General features: G+C 38.5%; 3 protein-coding genes across 4 annotated transcripts; 2 read left to right on the top strand and 1 right to left on the bottom strand.

Moving 5' to 3' along the window:
• Positions 1–1,311: 1,311 nt before the first annotated feature.
• On the top strand, positions 1,312–4,079 carry LFY (floral meristem identity control protein LEAFY). The gene is made up of 3 exons (XM_007038099.3): positions 1,312–1,785; positions 2,343–2,701; positions 3,534–4,079. The coding sequence occupies exons 1-3, from the start codon at positions 1,332–1,334 to the stop codon at positions 3,894–3,896; spliced, it is 1,176 nt and encodes a 391-aa protein (XP_007038161.1). The 5' UTR covers positions 1,312–1,331; the 3' UTR covers positions 3,897–4,079.
• Positions 4,080–4,156: 77 nt separating this feature from the next.
• On the bottom strand, positions 4,157–7,919 carry LOC18605212 (glycine--tRNA ligase, mitochondrial 1-like). Its single transcript, XM_007038098.3, has 9 exons — positions 7,631–7,919; positions 7,051–7,433; positions 6,841–6,958; positions 6,128–6,322; positions 5,801–6,025; positions 5,521–5,580; positions 5,363–5,443; positions 4,783–5,188; positions 4,157–4,572 (listed from the first exon to the last, which is right to left on the bottom strand). The coding sequence occupies exons 1-9, from the start codon at positions 7,814–7,816 to the stop codon at positions 4,343–4,345; spliced, it is 1,884 nt and encodes a 627-aa protein (XP_007038160.2). The 5' UTR covers positions 7,817–7,919; the 3' UTR covers positions 4,157–4,342.
• A 190-nt stretch (positions 7,920–8,109) lies between these two features.
• Positions 8,110–11,910, top strand: LOC18605211 (uncharacterized). 2 transcript variants are annotated; one of them, XM_018118116.2, is made up of 5 exons: positions 8,110–8,373; positions 8,505–8,624; positions 8,723–8,812; positions 9,635–10,243; positions 11,182–11,531. In XM_018118116.2, exons 1-5 carry the CDS (start codon positions 8,227–8,229, stop codon positions 11,242–11,244), a joined length of 1,029 nt encoding a protein of 342 aa, XP_017973605.1. In that variant the 5' UTR covers positions 8,110–8,226; the 3' UTR covers positions 11,245–11,531. The 2 variants fall into 2 exon arrangements, with proteins under 2 accessions (XP_017973605.1, XP_017973604.2); XM_018118115.2 differs by having other exon boundaries at positions 8,113–8,373; positions 11,391–11,910.
• Positions 11,911–14,159: the final 2,249 nt, after the last annotated feature.

Raw genomic sequence — 14,159 nt, 5'->3', positions numbered from 1 at the left:
TATTAAAAAAATAATTTTATTATTTATTAATTTTAAAAAATACTATTATATAAATTTATCAAATTTTTATTAATTTAAAAAAATTGTCTTGATCGAGCTCCTCAGGGAGCACCGATGCTCCACTTGGGGAGCTCGACCGAAGCTCCCCTCCCTGGGGAGTGTTGGGTGGTCAACTAGTGCAAGGGATGTTGCCAATCAACCTGAGATAAAAAAAATAATGAAAAAAAAGAGGTATTTTAAATATTTTATATTTAACATTAATATTGTTTAAAATGTTTGAGATAGAATGTTTATTTTGAAAACTATTAAATTTTTGTGTAATTATGATTAAAATTTAGTAAGTTTGGAGTATTTTACCCAATAAATTAAATGGCAAAAATAAGTTGTTTGTGTTGTACATTTCAATATAGCAGTGAAAGGTTATTAATAAAAGTAAAATTTAGGATTAATAGGACAAATAATTTACTAATTATTAAGCCAATTATCCATTGGTTATTTTTTTTAACATTATACAGTTAAGTATTTTGATCAAATAAAAAATATATATACCATATTTTCAAAGACTTAGATTGGAATCCTTTAATCAAAAGATTTTATTTTCTAAATAAGGAAAAAAAAACTTACATACATAAAAAAAATTGGAGCCATGCAAGAAAAAAAGAAAAATATTATTGTTAGAAAAGGAGAGGGGAACAGTATTTTCGGCAAAAATAGGGGGCATTTTGGTACATTGAAAGCAATGGAATGTTGATCGTTTTGCTTAACGAAATCAGACCAGGCAAGTCCAACGAAGTTTTAAAACGAAAACCCATGCTCAACAAGAAAAGTCAAGGAAACAGTATCTGGCACTCCTCAGATGCATCAATATTACCCTACGGATCTCTCTAATCACCAATCAGATGGCTCAAAACATTCCACATTAAAGTCCTAAACCTCATCTAAATCACCGAAATCCGCCGTACCCCTTCGTGGGATCAGGTACGTGAAAGGTCTAATCATTTTCGCTTCCACGACGTGTCGAGTTCCTATTGGTCACACTACAAACCGACGGAAATGCAACATTAACTGCAAGGGAAGGGTAAGCCGAATGACTGTCCCTCGCTGGTTACTGGTTGGGTTCCAAAAGTTTGGTTGCCCCCTAACAACGCAAAAAAACCAGTCATGCGAGGGTAGTTTGGGGATTCCGAAATTCCTGTCTTTATAGCAACCGACAGCTTCCCTCGCCAACTAACCCTACAAAACATAAAGAGGAAAGAAAGTGTTTTTTTTTGTTGTTTTTGTTCACTCCATTTTTCTTGAGAGAGAGAGAGAGAGAGAGAGAGAGAGAGAGAATGGACCCTGAGGCTTTCACTACTGGGGGCTTCTTCAAGTGGGACCCAAGAGGAGTAGTGGCGCCAACCCCGGCGCGCTTGATGGAGGCTGTGGCGCCTCCTCAGCCGCAGACGGCTGCTGCGGTTGCGGCTGCTTACATGGGGAGGGCGCCTAGGGAGCTCGGAGGGATAGAGGAGTTGTTTCAAGCTTATGGGATCAGATACTACACTGCTGCGAAGATAGCCGAGTTAGGGTTCACTGTGAGCACCCTTTTAGGCATGAAGGAGGAGGAGTTAGATGAGATGATGAATAGCGTGTCGCAGATATTCAGGTGGGAGCTGCTAGTGGGTGAGAGGTATGGTATTAAGGCGGCCGTTAGAGCTGAAAGGAGAAGGCTTGAAGAAGAGGATTCTAGGCGGCGACACCTGGTTTCTGGTGACACCACCAACGCTCTTGATGCCCTCTCCCAGGAAGGTTTGTTTATAAGTTTATAGAGTTATACTAATTAATTTACTTCCTATTACTATTATGATTGCTCTCGCCTGACGTAATAGACTCTAGAAATGACTTGTAAAAGGAGTATCATATCCAGTGACAGTTTTTTGTTCTTTTTCTTTCTTTGGTAATATACATATATGATGTTCATTTTAGGACAGATACTATAACACGTAAATGTTGAGCAGCTGCTTTTGAGGGCTGAGCTCATTTTCTGTACAAAAACCTGATCGTGATAGTTCTATAAAGTTGGCTTGATCTGAATGGGAAAATTGTTGCGAAGCAAGCTACATAACTTTGCTGGATGGTTTTGACTTTAGATTTTAAAAATTAACGTGTAGCTCTTTATTTTATCTTGGCTGGTGCAACATTATCTTAACTTCTCGACCAAAGAAAAAAAAAAAAAAATCTTAACTTCAAATCTTATCCTGAGAGAGGAAGCAATATTTTGATGTAGTAAAGTGTATGGAAGTAATATTTCTTTTTGTTTCTTTCTTCTTTCTTGCTGGGGGTGTTGAAAAGAGTGTGATGGACAGGTTTATCAGAGGAGCCAGTGCAGCAAGAGAAAGAGGCGGCAGGGAGCGGTGGAGGGGGCACGTGGGAGGTGGTAGTAGCTGGGGGAAGGAAGAAACAGCGGCGCAGGAAGGGGCCGAAGAAAGTGGTAGAAGTTGATAATGAAGATGAATTAGAAGGTGCTGAAGATGATGAAAATGGTGATATTGGAGGCTACGAGAGACAGCGAGAGCACCCGTTCATTGTCACAGAGCCTGGTGAGGTAGCACGAGGCAAAAAGAACGGTCTCGATTACCTCTTCCATCTCTACGAGCAATGCCGGGAGTTCTTGATTCAAGTCCAAAACATTGCCAAGGAGCGTGGGGAAAAATGCCCCACGAAGGTAACAAAATTAATACCCTTATCATCAAAATATTTGGACGGTTCAGATTTATACTATTTTTGTTCTCTTTTATGCAATCAAACGAGAAGAATTAACCGCTTTTAAGAGGTGGTTATTCATTGAGGCTTTTTTAACCGAACAAGAAAGAAAACTTGGAAATTGATCACAATTGTGCATTTTGCACACTGCATACTGCACGAGGCTTGGCTCGTGACTAGCTGTAAAACATGGCTTTGTTAGAATCTTGGAATTGGACCCTCCCAATAAAGCTACGGGTTCTAGCCAGCTGTTCCACAGAAAATGTGACAAGTCAGGTACGGGAGGGGTGGGGTCTGGGAAATGTGGGTCGAAATTTTTGCAGGGTAGGGTCCCTAAAGGGTACTTTGTCTTTCAATAATTTTCTGTCTTTTAGCCATATTTTCCCTGTCAGAATGGGTTGAGGTGGCATGCCCCCCATGTGACAGCTGCACCATTTTAACGACGTTTTCAGAACCAAGTCCTTTGCATTTTGGATCCTAGCTTGTCTTGGTTGTACAGCATGCCTATATGCTCCCTCTTCCTCTCCTGCCCCGAGAAAAAAACTCTCAAGTCTAAACAAAATTCTATTATATGCTGTTGTACTAGCACTAGTCTTTCACACAATCGTATGTTTGTTTCTTCGTTTAAATATACGGAATAAAGAGAAAGAATCAAATCTTCACGATTTTCTATATTTGAATCTCATGTAAAAAGGTTGTACTCTACTCCTATTCAGCATAAGGAGAAAAAGATTTTTGGACACATTTTATATGTGGGCAGCATCCAATTTAATGGGGTTGAAAATTTTATACAGGTGACCAATCAAGTTTTCAGGTATGCTAAGAAGGCTGGGGCAAGCTACATTAACAAACCCAAGATGCGACACTACGTGCATTGCTATGCCCTGCACTGCCTTGACGAGGAGGCATCGAATGCTCTGAGGAGAGCTTTCAAGGAGAGAGGCGAGAATGTTGGGGCTTGGAGACAGGCCTGCTACAAGCCTCTTGTGGCCATAGCGGCGCGCCAGGGTTGGGACATTGATGCAATTTTCAATGCTCATCGCCGTCTTGCTATTTGGTATGTTCCCACCAAGCTCCGACAGCTTTGTCACGCTGAACGCAACAATGCAGCCGCTTCTAGCTCCGTTTCCGGCGGACCTGATCATATGGCCTTCTAAAGCTTTGATTCCACTACCAGTTCTGCAGTTCGCTTATAATTGTGAGAGAGATAGAACTAGGCACAAGTTTGATTAATGAGGTAAGGAAGAAATCTACTTGTGTTATATTATGTATGTATGGTAAGTCCATTTTGAATCACAATCGTTGACAATTAATGTAGTTACGTATTTATTTTAGCTTAAGCAGATTGTATAATTGTGCATTATTCTGAACTGGACTAGGCCAGAAATAATTTACTTTTGTCTCAAATCAGAGTGTATAATAGCCAATATCAATATAATATATATAGTAGCATGATGCATATTTAACAAGATAAAAACTGAAAAAAAAAATCCAAAAGGATAACCTTTCCTTTGTGTGCTTTCCCCGACCTTATAAAATCAAAATGTATTGGGGTTGAAGAATATAGTTCACATGCAAAATAGCAGAAAATGTACTCTTGAAATCATTCATCATCTAGCGCAGATGGATTATGGTATTTTGAGAGCATATCATTCCAAGTGCTGTGGCCTTCAGTCACCTCTTTCACTACGCTTGCTACCTCCTCCACATTAACTCGGATCTGAACTTTGCTGTCCCTCTCCCGGATTGTCACTGAGGAAGTTGCATCCACTGTTATGGCAAATGGTACACCAAGTTCATCTGTTCGAGCATATCTCTTCCCAATAGATGTACCTGAAGACAGAAAGATACAAACAAGTGAATCTAAATTCATCTGGCTAAAGTCTTGAGGGTTTATGAGTGCTATTGGTATCAGTTGCCAAGTTTACATCTCTACACAAACCCAACACTTAGTGCATTCGCTAATCTGCTAAATGCAGCGGTGGTAACTATATAAAACCAAGAGCCACAAGCAGTTTATTATTTCCCTGCATGGGTGCATACCTGTCATATCAATCTTATATGATATCCCAGCAGCAGTTAATATTTGGGCAATGTGTTTAGCAACTTCCTCATATTGTTGATTTTGCACTAGTGGGAACACTGTGCATTTGATCGGTGCCACGAGCGGAGGGAAGCGGAAAACATTTAACTGCTCATCACCAGTCTTGCTAGGCCTTGTGTAGAATGAATGCTCATAAAGACAGTAGATTATCCGTCCAATACCAAAAGATGGCTCAATCACTGACGGAACGAAAACCCTCTGATGTTCCTTCTTTTTCTCCTTGGAGATTGTCACCATGTTCTTCTTTATGGTGACATCTTTCGCAAGAGTGCATACATGGAACTCCGCTTCCCCCTTGGACTCCAAATTGGCTCTCATTTCCATAGCTTCTTTTTCACTCATGACCTGCAGGAGGAAATGCAGCACAGTTCACTAGAGTTTGTTGTAAAATACCTCATATCGAAGATAAGGGATTGGATATATTAACAATAGGCCACACCTAAACCTTCCGCCGTCTCATTATTTTCTCTATTTCACCAATTTGTGCATCACACACCCATCACAAATTAATTTATTTACCTCCAGTGCTTCACAAACCATCCTCTGGTCACCCTTGAATGTAAGGCCCAGCTCCTTTTTAACTGGAGCAATAACAAGTTTCTGAAATCATAAAGTGGCAAAAAAGTCATTAAACAACTATAAGACTATTCATAATTTGATAAATTTAAGAGACTTACCTCCACTTCCTTTGGTTCTGAAAATTTTTCATGCGCCACGAGGGCAACACCACTCTTATCCTATTAAAGGGTAGAAGAAACATTCATGTTTACATCAATAAATTTGTATCCGACAATAAATTACTTGATATCTTAGCTGAAAAAAGAAAACAAGAAGATAGACAGGTGTGTTGTTTTACTTGTTTTCCTTTTCCTCTATTTCAAAATATTTAAGGAAAGTGCCATGGCTTCAAACGCCTATGAAGTCGGATATTCAGGTTGAGTTTTATTGTTCACTTACCGTGTGAGCTCTCAAATCATATGCAGATCTATCTGCAATACCAACACACTCGATCCAGCCATAAGAGCATTCAATTTCAGCATCCCAACAGTCTGCTGCATAATGAGCCATCTCATTGGCCAGGTGCTGCCTAAAACGGAGTCGATCTTTGTCAATACCCAGACACGTCAAGAAAAGATACACCCTTCCGATAAAATAGCCCAGTGTCTCATTGTTGACAATGCCCTGAGCAAACAATAAATAGTCACACAATCAATGATGAATAGCATGCTTGAGAGATAGATGCTAGGTATAAGCTAAAATTAAATTGGACATAAACCAACCAACCTTTGAAACTGCTTCACCAAGGCGTAATCGTTTTGCGGGTTGTCCAGACACTTGTTTTTCCCTTGGGAACATTAAGAATTCCAAATTGGAAACTTCACAAAATTTGGGGTGTGACTTGTCGTCAGAATCCACAAAATGCTCAATCTCGGCTAGTGTAAATTCACGAACTCTTAGGAGACCTTGGCGGGGAGATATCTGTAGTTTGAATTTTCCAGATAATAGTTAAATTCCTCATTTTTAGTGCGATATAAGCTTCATATTCACAAAAAGAAGAAAAAGGATAGTGCTGTTCGGTGAAGAATGAATTAAGAGACTGCTACTGCAACAGCCTCTATTCTTACCACCAATGTTTGCCATTCCAGCATAGCGACTATTACTACCACATGAAAGCCTTTAGGTCAACGTTTAACAAATAACTAGCATCACTGTGATCAGAAGGAAATGGAAGCGGATTTGAGAATGTCTGAGTTGGGAAACCCATAAAAATTTTCAACAAGATTTGGCTGGGTAGAGCTGGGGCTCAGTAGTGCAGAATTCTCAAACTAGAATAGCTCCTTCCACTGTTCCCTAGTCAATTACTACTACGGGAATGACGTTGGAAACAGAGAAGAAGCAGAGGACAGAGTGAAATCAACTTCATCAAAGATAACAGTTACAACAATAAGTCTCCACTAAAAATAAAAGATATGTATCTCGTATTGAAGGATTTATACCTCATTTCTAAACGCCTGACCAATTTGCGCTGCAGCAAAAGGGAGCTTGTTCCCATTATAGTAAAAGAGATCCTTGAAGTTGACAAATATGCCTTGAGCCGTCTCAGGGCGCATAAACCTGCATGTTTCAAATCAATAAAATCAAGGCTCATTACACACACGAAGCGATCCCAAAAAAGCGTATGCAATAAACAGAACCCACAAGCTTACCCAGGGCTCAACCCGGACGGACCTATTGATGTTTGGAACATGAGATTGAAAGGGTAAGGATCAGAAAGTGGGTTCTTAGTATCAGGAGCAACAATCCCATACTCCCTAATCTTTTCACCTAATTCTTCAGCAGAAAGATCATCCAATACAGCCAGAACATGCGTCAACTCGGCAGCCTTGTCTGCTGTCACATTAATGTCCTTCTCCAGCTTATCTTTGCAAAAATCCTTAAGCAAATGGTCGGCGCGGAAACAAGTTCCCATTTTCTCATCTTTCACCATAAGGTCAGTGAATTTATCCACATGACCCGACGCTTTCAACACAATTTCTGGCGTTACACATGGGCAGTCCACTTCCAACATATTCTCTTCCAACACAAAATGCTGTTATAAAATTTCAACAAATAAAGAATTAGCAAACTTGGTTTATTGATTGTTATCCCCAAGATGTCTAAGGTTCAAGGATCAAATCCAAGAATCTTATTTCAAAAATCCCCTACGTAGTGAACAGCAACGAATTCTTAGCAAACAGCTAAAGACTTCACATTTTCAGTAGGAAGTTGAGATATGAAAAGGCTAACCTGACGCCAGAATGCTAGGACGTTAGACTTAACGGCGCAGCCAGGTGGACCGTAATCGTAAAGCCCGGCAACACCACCATATATCTTAAACGACGGAACGTAGAAGAGACGGCGTTCGAGGGTGTTAACGACGGCTTGACGGAAAGCATCCCGGTTAACGACGTCACTGTCACCGTAACTCGCCATGCCGTTGGTTTTGGCCGTGTTCGCCTTTTTGCTTCTCCGCGAGTGATTTCGCAAGGCAATTTCTGAGCGCCGAAGCCTGCTTTCAGTGGTTTAACGATTAGGATATTCTCTTCGATATTTTCTTTTCGGATCTTTTTGACCTCCGCCGTCATTTTCACCCATGTTGCCTAGCTAGGAGATTCCAAAAATAGTGAAATATCTAGGGAATAACCCTGTGGTCCAGTAAGATATTTCCGGTGCCTTCAAAGAAACGGTGAAGTTTTTGCCTTTTCTTTTTCTTTTTTTTTTAATTGGTTTTTCTTCGGACAACTCTTACCGTACATAAACTCTTCAGTTTCATAATTTTGAAATGAAGGCTTGAGAGCATAGGTTCCATTTTACAGTTACAGTTGGATTATTTCCCGCCAAAAATGGAGAAACGACGGAGACTGCAGATCTCGGCGTCTAAATCAACGGCTGAGATCGGCGTCAAGCTTAAGAGACTAGTTTCACAGCAGGAGCAAGTGAAGATCGCTTATCACCAACTAAAATTGCAGATCAAAATCGGTTTGGCTGAAGTATTGCTCTGATTATTTTTTTTTCTCTTACTGATCGTGATTTTCCTCGTTCCACTTCCGTTGATTTCGTGTTTTTCTTTTTTGAGAAATTAAAAGGAGGAATCGTCGTTGATTTCTTTTTTATTTCCCAGGCAGAGGAGGTGTTCTCTTCCTTGGCGATTCCGTTGATGAAACTGGTCGGTTTGAAAACAGAGGAAATGGCTGAAGAAGGACGATTCACCACTATCATCGTCGATGCTGATTTCTCCCCTGTAATCAACTCCTCTAAATTTTTAGAACCTAAATTCACGAATTATATTATTCCTTCATCTCTTCTTAAAAAAAACAAAGATATTTGATTTCATGGCAGGGATTCTGCAGGAGCCGTCTCATAACCGAATCACCAGTGGTATCACCAACTGCCGCCGGAGGAGAATGGGACAATCAGATTCACAGAGAGGTAATATGGTAGATTGTCAATGAAATAGAAATAAATTTCATAAATTTTGTAGAATTCATTTATTTTCGTTTCGCGAGCACATTTAATCAAGTTCAAAGTTCACACTTCTAGTCTTTATTTAGCTCCTTTCCAGTAAGGTAGGGATAGTAGCTCCTACGATCTTAATTCAGCCCCTGGACTCTCATCTTAAATCATTTATTCGCAGAACTTTTTCATGACCAATGTTAGAATTAAATATCAAAATTCAGTCCCCAACAGTAACCAAATTTCTCAATTCGCCAGAGTAAAAAGAAATCAGCCAAGAATATTGGGTTTATGTGATGTTTTAATACAAAACTCAGCTCATATAGTACCTTCAAATGTTATGAAGATATATAACTTGGGTGAAGATTATCTAACTCCTACTACTTTCTCTTACTTGTAAATTGATTGCAGTTGGAGATTCTGCCATGGCTTTGCATAATCAAAGAGAACATTTACACTAAGTTTGGTAGAAAGAAAGGAAAATAGAGAAAAAAGAAAAAATAAAGAAGAGGCAAGAAAGTGATTTTTTTCGTTCTTGTATTTAATATGAAAGGTAGGAAATAGAGAAAAAAAGATTAAAAATAAAATTGTAAATATATAAAATGATTAACTTAAGTAGAAAGAATGAATTCTTCCCAATTTGAAAAGATTAGATTTGAAGGGAAGAAAAATGTGTAAATCCATCCATTTTCCTTCATCTCTCCACTGCCTTTCCCTCCTCCCTCTTTCTCTCCTACCAAACGTAAGTGTTAAAGTAAATCATCTTTCACATTTTTACCGAGATTTTCAACTTTGCAGGAAGAAAGTTGGGCTACTAAGGCCACGACAGCAGGCAAAGAATTTTTTGAGAAGCAACAAACGCAGCTTGTCCACCTGCTTAGACAAATTGAAAACCGAGTCAGTTCTCACGGGGACGACATTCTTGAGAGCCTTGCCACTTGGCGGGGCTTCCTCCAAAAACTTTTCCAGAAAGCCTCCAATTTTATGTCTCTTCAAAGTCAAAACCACGACACCATTCTGATCACACGGAAGCTTCTTCAAGTCATATATGATAAAACAGATGCAGTCCTTAGCTCGGTAGAGGATGGTATACAGAGCCTAATGCAAGATTTAACTAAACAAATGTGTAACCCGATGGTGGATTATGTCAAAGGCCTGAAAGCTGACTTGAAGTTTGGAACATGTGCGCGCTTGCTGGCCATTGTGGATGAGATGGAAAGATCTATGAGAAATGGTAGGATTGAGTTAGAGGAAGCAAGAAGGAGGATCAAAATAGCAGAGGAGGGAAGGATCAAGGCATTGTGCAAGCTAAAGGAGTCGGAAGAAAAGATGATGAGATTGAACGAATACCTTGAGTTCCTTGCCGGTATCGAAAAAGAGCATATTGAACATCTTGTTTCACAAAAGGTACATTTTTCTAGGCCTTTTACATTGTAGATCTCACTATTTCAGTCTGGTGTAATGAACCCCTGACCTAAGAAGCTTTCTCCTATTCAGTTCCAAGTACGAACCCTAGGTTTAGTAGTCCAAAAAGGAGCATCGGTATAGCTTAAGGGCTGCCACTCACGGCTAACCACCAAGCGATGAACAATTGCTGACTCCTTAGCCTCTAATTAACTTGACCTGAGTGGATTAGTAATTTATTAATCAATCAGTGGTCAATGCAATACGATAGTGGTTTATTTTTAGTTACTACTCCTTTGATTTAGTTTGGGCTTTTGTTTTGGTTTTTTACTTTTTGTTTATTTGGTTTTGGTTTTCTATTCATTTTTTATTTTGTCTTTCTTTTTTTTTATTTTAAAAAATATAAATAAAAATATCAATTGATTGGAAATTACATTGCAGTCATAATACTCTCTTGGTTAAACAATCTGATTTAGGGCCTGCTTGTTTGGGCAGTGCAGTGTGGGGGGTTCCACCCGGAATTTTCCACTGTGCCCCTGCCCAAACAAACGTGTCCTAAATGATGAAAAGACAACTGAAGTTCAATTTTCTCCTCACGTTCCTTGTTATGACATTGGCATGGTTACCACCCGGTCCACTACTAAGACAGACAATGGGCAAATTCTTTTCGGTGCGCAAATTGATTTTTAGGATGTCTTAACAATGCCATGATTTGCTTTGTTTATCATTGGTTTTAGTTCTATAGCTATCTCTTAATTTCTAGCTACCATTATTTTTTGTACATTTTTTATGCTTTCAGGAGTTCATTATGATTTATTAAAGAAAATTCTTTTTAAGCTTTCTTTGATAATTCTTTTCGCACAGTCTATTGAGAGAACAGATTTTAGAGGCATAATGAAACCCATTATTCCTTTAAGCTATTCTGTTTCTTTTTATTGTAGTCAATGGAAAAAATCAGAAGGTACATTGACGTCAATACATTCTGCATGAATTACTGGAAGTAAGACATGTGAACTGCACAGTGATTGCTTTGGCCGCAAGAGCATTTGCATTAAACTTGCAAATGGGATGGGGAATCACTTGAAGGGCAAATTATGGGGACTGTTGGACAGTGTTGGGAAACTGCTCTTACTGTTTTACTTCCCTGAAGTTCTTTGGCAGGGAGGAAGCTGAAGCAAACGATTACAAGCTAGTGTGGGAACTGCAGAGGAAGAAGAGGAAGTTTGAGACACCTGGGAGTCCCATGGGGCCTAAAGAACTTCTGTACTTTGAGAGCAACAAGAAGCGTCATCAATCTAGGAGAGAAAGACCTGCATTCTCTCACAGCCCAGTCATTGGGAGTCATTTGCAAGCTCTGAGTCCACAAACCCCATGCCTGGACACTCGGATCCCCCTGGGCTTATCACCTTCATCGGCAATTCAGCATGTGGTTTGGCGGAAACGCATCAGCCCCTTTCCCCTGAATTCTTGATGAAATTCGTAAAGTTTGTTGGCATTGTCAATGTCATTATAATAAAAAGAACCTTGGTACTTCTCCAATGAGCGAATGGACCTGCGATATTATGCTATTGTTCTGTTTTTTTGGTTCGGGAACTAGAGACGCATGTTTCAGTAACGTAATAATCGGCAGCTTGATATTGTAGCGACATTCAAAAGTTTGGCAATCGGCATGAATGATTCTTTATTGATCTTTAAAAAGAAAAGGCAGTAAGAACATTTCTGACTCTAATTTATTTGTTTGTTGAGGGAAAAGCTCATAAATGTAAGGAAATGAATCGGATTTTGTTGGCGCATGTAACCCTGTTCCTTTCCTCTAGAAACCATGAGAGCAGAGAAACTTTCTGTATCGCCTTCATCATAAGACTTCCGAAGGTGGAGAATATCATGGTCGTGGTGGATTGGTTTTCCAAATACGTTACTTTTGCTCTTGCCAACGAGAGTGTCTTACCAAGAAAGCAACGAGGTTATTTGTGAGATACGTGGTCAGATATTGGAGTGTGCCAAGAACCATCACAAGTGACAAGGATGGTCGATTTATGGGAATTATGGTTCTAGGTTGAGCTCTTTGTACTGTTGGGTTTTGAACTTAACTTTTCAACTGAGTTTTACCCCTAGACGGATGATCAGACCGAGAGGGTGAATGTCTTGTTGGAATTATATTTGCGCCATTTTATTTGCAGCACACAAGTCAACTGGCCAAGGTGGTTGAGCATGGTGCAGCTTTCACACAACCTGTAACGTAGTGAGGTGACGGGACAAAGCTCTTTCCAAGTAGTGATCGGGCAGTAACCTCTCATGTCGAGTGTCGTGGAAATGGGATACACTGGTCTAGCACACGCAACATACCAGTATGCTCGAGTTTGGCATGAGTAACAGGAGTTTGCTCGGCTTGTCTACATAAGGTCACCAAGAGAGCGAAGAAGTGGACTGATTAGTTTCAGAAGGAAGCACATTTAAAGGTGAGAGACTTAGTGATGGTGAAGCTTCATTTAGTGTTAAGACACAGGGGGCTCCATAAGTGATTGATTAAGCGCTACGAGGGGCTTTATTGAGTATTGAAGAGGATTTGCATGGTGGCATACAAGCTGGAGTTGGTGCCCAAACTGAAGTCCATCTAGTGTTCCACATCATTATTGTTGATGTCTTACCATATGGATTAGCAGGAGGGGTGAGCCACTGTCGTAACATGTGGGCCTAAAGACCCGATCGCTAGACGTAGAAAAATTATGAAGTCGTCATCAATTTTTTTTTGTCTAGGTGCAATTAGTTACCTATTAAATTTGTTCCCTTCAACAAAGTCCTAAATTGATTTTAAATCCGTCTAAAGAATAATAATTTGCTCTGTGATTTTTTAGAATTGAGTTCAGGAGTACAGTTACGCACGGGGAAGAATTAGCATCTCGTGACACCCGTTTCACGAACGATACCATTTAATCATATGTTATCCTGTATCAACCTTAACTTTTAATTTTACTGTTATGTTTCTCTAACCTTTGTTTATTTATTTTTTTTATTATTCTTTAAACTAAACTTTGATTATTCAGCTTTACAGATGCATATGATGCAATTATGAAATGCTGTCATGATTTATCAATTTTAAATAACGAGAAGTGAAAACCTAGTATCGAAAAATTTTTTATAAATCATCTCAACGTTTTGGTGAAGTCTCGAAGTTTTCCTCACTTAGGAATGTCCCTGGAAGAACTCATCTTTACAAGTTTTTCGAGGAAATCCCATCATTGGAATTCTCATCCTATTAACAAAATAAACATGTCATAAGCTATGCTAAAATAAAATTATGGATAATGTCACATAAGCGCATTGATGAATATAATTTTGTTCATTACAATTTATATAAATATATATTTAAAAGTTTAATGTAACTTTAATACCTCATTTATTTTTACTATATACTTTTAAAAAATGTTCTGTTCAAATCTATAATTTTTCATTAATTTTATGCGTTATTATTATTTTATTTTTCAAACTATTTTTGAATAAACAACTAATCTTTTATTTGCAATAATTGTTTAAATTAATTAATAACTATATCAATTTTAATTTTAGATAGAATATTACATGAATTTATTTCTTTATTAATTTTAAAGCAATTGCTTGAATTAATCAAAATGTTGAAATACAAAATTAGGATTTATCCAAACACTTCTCGGAGAAAACTTTAATTGAATTCCGTTCCTAGGAAAGTCTTCCCAAAAATAACAACTCTTTGTCTTTTCGGATGAAATTCCATCATCGGAATAAATCCAAACATCTACTCTATTTTTATATTTATAATTTTATTATATCATATTTTTTAGTTTTATATATACTTATATATATATATATATATATATATATATATATATATATATATATATATATATATATATATATATATAGATTGTATAGCTAAATATTT

Source organism: Theobroma cacao, chromosome 3 (assembly GCF_053813885.1).
Source record: "Theobroma cacao isolate CCN51 chromosome 3, ASM5381388v1, whole genome shotgun sequence".
In the NCBI taxonomy this organism is placed as follows: Eukaryota; Viridiplantae; Streptophyta; class Magnoliopsida; order Malvales; family Malvaceae; genus Theobroma; species Theobroma cacao.
Note: the sequence above shows the minus strand (reverse complement) of the source record. Positions and strands in the feature narration are given on the sequence as shown.